This window comes from Ascaphus truei, chromosome 3 (genome assembly GCF_040206685.1).
Source record: "Ascaphus truei isolate aAscTru1 chromosome 3, aAscTru1.hap1, whole genome shotgun sequence".
Taxonomy (NCBI): Eukaryota; Metazoa; Chordata; class Amphibia; order Anura; family Ascaphidae; genus Ascaphus; species Ascaphus truei.
In genome coordinates, this window is record NC_134485.1 from 339,891,236 (window position 1) to 339,898,735 (window position 7,500).

General features: G+C 44.8%; 1 protein-coding gene across 2 annotated transcripts in view; it reads right to left on the reverse strand.

Moving 5' to 3' along the window:
• The window catches only part of DIP2B (disco interacting protein 2 homolog B), a 242,390-nt gene that overhangs the window by 14,677 nt on the left and 220,213 nt on the right, over positions 1–7,500 (reverse strand). For both annotated transcript variants that reach the window (XM_075591661.1, XM_075591659.1), the window contains exons 34-35: positions 3,091–3,148; positions 2,106–2,180 (exon numbers count right to left, since the gene is read on the reverse strand). In XM_075591661.1, coding sequence (XP_075447776.1) covers positions 2,106–2,180; positions 3,091–3,148 — 133 coding nt within the window. The remainder of the gene's footprint in view (positions 1–2,105; positions 2,181–3,090; positions 3,149–7,500) is intronic.

The following is a 7,500-nucleotide window of genomic DNA, read 5'->3' on the forward strand; positions in this document are numbered from 1 at the left end:
GTGTACGAGTGTGTGTGTGTACGAGTGTGTGTGTGTGTGTGTGTACGTGTGTGTGTGTACGTGTGTGTGTGTACGTGTGTGTGTGTGTGTACGAGTGTGTGTGTGTGTGTACGAGTGTGTGTGTGTGTACGAGTGTGAGTGTGTGTGTACGAGTGTGAGTGTTTGCATATGAGAGTGTGTGTGTGTATATGAGTGTGTGTGTGTGTATATGAGTGTGTGTGTGTGTGTGTGTGTGTGTGTGTGTGTGTGTGTGTGTGTGTGTGTACGAGAGTGTAAAAAGCAGGCAAACCAAGTCTTATGCAAAAAGATATAAGGAGATTTAGTAGAATTAATCAACATTTCGGCTCACTGCTGAGCCTTTTTCAGGAGAGAGTGAGCCGGAATGTCGATTTGTTCTATTAAATCTCCTTGTATTTTTTGCATAAGACTTTGTGTGCCTGGTTTTTTACCTTCCTGTACCACCGTTCAATTCTTTCATGAAAGAAAGTAAACACACAGTAGAAACGGGCTGGCGCTCGCTGGTCACAAATCCAAATAAAATGTTTTATTGTAATGAATCGTCACTTTGGTCCCGAACACAGAACTTTTTCAAGAAAGGTCCGAGTTCAGGACTGTATGGCTCTACTGAATTTCTACTGTTCCTGGGCGAACAAAATTGCAAACTGCACATGCTAATTAGTACCTTAAGGCAGGGGTTCTTAACTCATTTCTTCAAGACCCCCCAACAGGTCAGGTTTTAAGGATATCCCTGCTTCAGCAGCAGTGGGCTCATGATTGAGTCATGTGTGCTGAAGCAGGGAGCCACTCTGATTGAGCCACTTGTGCTGAAGCTTAGAGAGCCCAAAAACTTGACCTGTTGGGGGGTCTGGAGGATTGGAGTTGAGAACCCGTCTTAAAGCAGCAGTCCAAGCTGACGTTTGTTTTCCCTTTAATATGTGCACCAATACAATCCACACAATGATAAGTAACTAGCTAAGTTGCCGATCGATCAGTCCTGCTGTGGTAGATCGGTAAAGATTTGGCTTGGGGGTTCCCTAAATGTCTCTCAGTGCAGCAGAAGAGGACCAAAGATGCCAAGTTCTGTGGGGAAGATAATGTGACCAGGCAGTCACTAGATACAATTGGTACACAGCTAGAGAGGGTAGGGCTCAAACAGGGGTGTGCCAGAGCCTGTTTCAGAAGAGGAAGTGAGTTTGTAAATGGTTTCTATAGAAACAAAAAAATTCGTTACATTATAAAACATTAAAAATGTCATTCAGAGTTGTAAAAAAAAAAAAAAGAAAGGCCGGCTGGTTGGGGAGGGTGCGTTAGGGAGAGAGATCAGGTTGTTCCGTGCGCACGCCTGCCTGGGGCTTAACTGTCAGCAGTTTTGGAGGGAGGGCAGGCAGGCAGGAATTCTAAGTATTTTCTCATAGTACAGAACTGATTCATTTAAAAAAAAAAAACACACATAGGATATTGGTTGGGCTGCAGCTTTAAGGTGTTATTCTATTAGAAATAGGCTACGGTTGTATGGTTAGTTTGACCTGGTATGATTCCAGGATTTGCATAAGATAATATAATTTATATAACCAATGTGTAATAATATTTTATTTAAAAAATATATATCTCCATAGCTCTGACAATGTACACAGTGTCCCAGCAGAGCTTACAATATACATTTTGGTGTCCGAGGCGACCGTTCTTACTACGAAGCTTCTCTACCTTCACTAACACTCCTGCAGCCCAGATGGTTCTTGCTGCGATTAACTGAAAACGCAGAAATCCTGTTAGATTATAGTTGGATTGAACACCCACCATTTGCGGTTCCTGATTTGTGGTTCATTAGATTGTGGTCCCATTTATTTATAAAAAATAAAAATGGCTCCAGTGCAATGCACAGCACTTAACAAGTGAGAAACAGCATTATCACAGAATTCATGGAGACCTACAGTGTGACCGACTCTGCGAAGATACATTAGGTACTGTACATGAAATAAAGCACTTGTATACACTGACAACGGCGCAGGGATACAGTAGCACATTTCTTGCATTATGAGCTTTTACATTATACATACAGTATATCACTAACCATACTATCAGTGAAAATGAAAACCTGTACTTGCCTCTCCAAGGTGAGAATCCCCCAATGGTCCTTTGGTCTCTGGATTAACAATAATCACTGTGACTCCAGGTAAAATCTAAGAAATGGCAAAAGGTAAGAACATGATTATACTGTATTATCCTAAAATACCATAGCTATAAAAATAATATTTTTACTGTGCTTTAATTTTTATACACGCTGGACAGATCAGACAAGGATACGCTGGTCTTCTTTATATATTTTTAAGCACATTTTCTAAAGAAGCTGTGGTCCCCTCTCATACAAACAAAAAACAGCCACTTTGCTTATGCAAACTGTTTTATTTCAAGGTTTTCATACTTAATGATCTATTTTGTGCTGAGTAGCATTTTATTAGGATATCAACTCCTGTATTGTTCTCTAGGACAGGTACCCCATGTATTGAATGTTTAAAAGCGGGGCTGCCAGCGCCGGGACAACTGACCCAGGCCCAGAGGGCTATACCCATAAGTTGTGCTCCAACTTCTGCCCATTGACAGGTACCTCGCTGAAAGGCCCCTTCCCGCTCGCTGAACAACTGGTACGGCTTGCTGACAATCATTGCCCTCCATACCTCCGCTCAACAACCCAGAGACCAGGTGAAGAATGCCATCCTGGGCCCCGGGAGAGCGGTCGGTGGCCCTATCTAAAAAAGCTTATGATATGGCTGAGTGCAGTGCGATCAGATGAAATCGCACATTCACTTTCTGGCAATCCATGAATTTAACATTACAATGGAAAATAATCTCTTGTTTCAATGCTGACTGTTTTTAGAAGTGATGATAACCACTCAAATATTATCCGGCCGCTGAGCCAGGCTACTAACAGGAATAGAAGTGGTAGGAAATGCCCTCACAGACCGGACATTACTACAATTAGAAATTGGATGCAGCTACTGTGCCAGAGCAATGATCTGTGTCAGGACATAATACAGACAGACAGTAATAACGAATAGTAATAACAATGTAAAATTCATATGTTAAAAATACCTTTCCAGACTCCAAAAGAAGCAAACTCTGCGGAGATCCCCTCTCCACCAAGCGTACCCTTAACGATAGAGCAAAAGACAAGGACAACATACTGATTTAGTAAAAAATGATTTCCTTGATGCCAGTTCCTGTTTATATATATTTTTTCCCTTATATAATATTATTAACTCACCTAGTTTTACAATTGAACACAGTTAAAATAAAGGAACATGTCATTTCAGCCTTAACTAGTGTGTACTTCTCTCCAATTTTTATTTTGATATCTTTTACTATATAAGATTTTATATTTTATCTATATGACAGAGAGAGGCCACTACTCGCGGGTCTTTTAAAGTGAAAAGCTCTTTAATGTAACAACAACAACAAAGTTTAAGTCCTCATCTGCGACCTTTGTCCTTTGTACTTTAAAAGGACGCGACTTCTGGCCTCTCCATCCTAGGCTTAATATTTTTGTTTAGCACCCGGACAAAAAAAACACCACTCTGAATCGAGAGTGCTCACAATCAGTGTGTCCGTGCGTGCGTGTGTACGATATTCAGCACATCCAATTATAAGTGAACTGCCTGGGTGCTACCAATAAAAAGTAAATAATAATAGCAGCACTCACAGATCTTTTAAGTAAAAAAATATAGTGATTTATTACACGGTCTTGAGAAAGGTTCTAATGTTAACCAAAATGTTGACCTTGTAATAAATCACTGTATTTTTTCACTTAAAGAGTGAGTGCCTAATGTTTGCTACTGCATATATATATATATATATATATATATATATATATATATATATATATATGTATATGTATATGTATATGTATATGTATATGTATATATATATATATATATATATATATATATATACAGGCATACCCCGTTTTACATACACTCGCAAGTACGTACATTTTTTTTTTAATTGCACCTTACCCCCTGTGTACGTACGCGTGCTTCGCGAGTACGGACACCAGGGGGCGGCGTGTGCGTGCTGTGGCGGTGTGCCCTCTCTTCCTCTCCCCGGCTCTTCCTTCACCTGGCTCCCCCAGCCCTTCCGTTCCCCGGCTCCCCCAGCTCTTCTGTTCCCCGGTTCATCCTCTCCCCGGCTCTTCCAATCACCTTCCCCTCTTCCTGGCTATTCCGATCACCCCCCGCCCCCCTCCCTCTTTCCCTGGCTCTTCCGGTCACCTTACCCTCTCCCTGGCTATTCCGATTACTCCCCCCCCCCTCGGTTCTTCCGATCACTCCCCCGAGCCCCCCCGGTTCTTCCGATTACTCCCCCCCCCTCGGTTCTTCCGATCACTCCCCTGAGCCCCCCCGGTTCTTCCGATTACTCCCCCCCCCTCGGTTCTTCCGATCACTCCCCTGAGCCCCCCCGGTTCTTCCGATTACTCCCCCCCCCCTCGGTTCTTCCGATCACTCCCCCCCCCTCGGTTCTTCCGATCACTCCCCCGAGCCCGCTCAGAGCCGCGCTCTAGCGTGCGTGTGCCGCCTCTGACTGCCATGCTTCTGCCGCCCGCAACCTGCACGCTGCTTGAGGTAGGGAAAGAAAGGGAGGAGGGACATGCAGGGGGTGGTGTGATGTGAGGGACATGGGGGGGTGATATGAGGGACATGGGGTGGGGGGGTGATGTGAGGGACATCGGGGGGGGTGATGTGAGGGACATGCAAGTGGGGGGTGATGTGAGGTACATGCAGGTGGGGGGGGGATGTGAGACATGCAGGTGGGGGTGATGTGTGAGGGACATGCAGGTGGGGGGTGATGTGAGGTACATGCAGGTGGGTGAGGGGGGGATGTGAGACATGCAGTGGGGGGTGATGTGTGAGGGACATGCAGGTGGGGGGTGATGTGAGGTACATGCAGGTGGGGGGTGATGTGTGAGGGACATGCAGGTGGGGGGTGATGTGAGGGACATGCAGGTGAGGGGGGATGTGAGACATGCAGGTGGGGGTGATGTGTGAGGGACATGCAGGTGGGGGGTGATGTGAGGTACATGCAGGTGGGTGAGGGGGGGATGTGAGACATGCAGTGGGGGGTGATGTGTGAGGGACATGCAGGTGGGGGGTGATGTGAGGTACATGCAGGTGGGGGGGGGATGTGAGACATGCAGGTGGGGGGTGATGTGTGAGGGACATGCAGGTGGGGGGTGATGTAAGGGACATGCAGGTGGGTGGTGATGTGAGGTACATGCAGGTGGGGGGTGATGTGTGAGGGACATGCAGGTGGGGGGTGATGTGAGGGACATGCAAGTGGGGGGTGATGTGAGGTACATGCAGGTGGGGGGTGATGTGAGGGAGATGCAGGTGGGAAGTGATATGAGGGAGATGCAGGGGGAGGTGATATGAGGGAGATGCAGGGGGAGGTGATATGAGGGAGATGCAGGGGGAGGTGATATGAGGGAGATGCAGGGGGAGGTGATATGAGGGAGATGCAGGGGGAGGTGTTATGAGGGAGATGCAGGGGAGGTGATATGAGGGAGATGCAGGGGGAGGTGATATGAGGGAGATGCAGGGGGGGTGATATGAGGGAGATGCAGGGGGGGGGGGGGTGATATGAGGGAGATGCAGGGGAGGGTGATATGAGGGGTGCTGGAGGAGATATGATTTTACCCGTGCGGCCTGATTTTTTAAAAATATTTATAGGGGGGGGTCTTTTAAAAATGTATTGAGGCGGTGTGGGTCTTTTAAAAATGTATTGGCGGGGGCATTTTTAATATGTATTGGCGGGGGCATTTTTAATATGTATTGGCGGGGTGGGGTTACATGTATTTAGAGGGATGGGTTTTTTTGGTATGTATTTTGTGGGGGCACTAGTAAGAAAAAATTAGCTGACATTAAAGATTTTCTTTCTATAAAGCTTACTGTATTTATTTTGGTTACAAATGCATTATTGACATTAGTTATGCATATATATGATGTCTGCAGAACAGTACATGCATCGTAAAGTGGAAAAAAAATAGTGCTTCACTTTAAGTACATTTTCACTTTACATACATGCTCCGGTGCCATTGCGTATGTTAAAGCGGGGTATGCCTGTATATACTGTATATATATATATATATATTTTTTTTTTTTTGTGCTGACCAAGAGGTAAAGTCAAGTGTGTTTGAACAACAATTTAATGGCAAGAAATACACAATCATGTACTTCAACCAAAAAATCCCATTGACAGGATACACAATCAGTATAATACTGCCAACTAGGACATGAGTTATGTAGGTAAAGGTATTTTCAGCAGAATGAGGGAGGTAGTAAATGTCACTTTAGAAAGCACTAGTTCTAGAGACCATGGCCCATGTTACTATGTGGTGCTACTCCTTAGGAAGCCATTCCAGACCAGTTTACAACCCCTTCTCTTGAATATTCAATAGGATCTAAGGCCGCTCCTATAGTGCCGTCGCCGCGACCCTTCGCCGCAAGCGAAAGTTGTATTTTGCTTTGCGGCGGCGTCCAGTCTCCTGATTGGTTCAGGGGCCGTCACATGAGGCGACAGCCCCATAAAAATCAAATAATTACGACTACCAAAAATCGCGTCGCCCCGTCGCTGTCGCGCTTACTATAAGCGCACGCGGCGGCGACAATGCATTTGTTTTCGGGCGACGTCGCATCGCCAGCACTATAAGCGCGGCCTTAAGCAGTCACCCCCTTGCTCGTAAGCATTTCTAGCTTCTCAAATGAATGGAGCTCAAATCAATATGAGCATGAAGAGGACAGCTACACATCATATTGAACAGGGGCATTAGGGAGTTATTATTATTTACTATTGTTCATGGCAGCTAACAGTCCATTACGGAGTGCTAATAGGGTATTACTACAGTAAATAGCTGCTTTTGATCGGTATTTAGGTACAATCTCCAATGCAAAAATGGCGGTTTTTAATGGAGTTAGAAACATAGTATGACATTGATTTACACAAGGGTAGTCCCCGCAATAGAGACCAACACTATGTGTATGTACAGTAGGTCACTATTGCAGTAACTGGATGAGATCATGGAAGTTTAGACAGTCTATCACTGCACTGTGATATCAACTAGAGATGTGCGAACTTGTCCAAATTCGCGTTAAGTACCTTTCATTTAAATTTGACAAGGAGTTTGATAGAACTTTTGTGCTGAAAAAGTTTGGTCGCAATTGACAAGTCAAACTATTTCCTTATATACCTCCCAAAACACATCTACACAGCACATGGAAAGACACATGGGAAATAATCTTTATCTGAATTAGCTCAATTGCATATTTAAATGAGTTTATTTGTCCCCGTGTCGTTCACTGATACCTTTCCACATGTGGTACAGATGAGTGTTTTGGGAGGTATACAAGTCAATAGTACTCTCACTCTGTACAGGCAGTCCTCGGTTATCTGACACAATGCGTTACTCAAAATGGTGTTGGATAGCGAAACGTTGTAAAGCGAAACACGTTT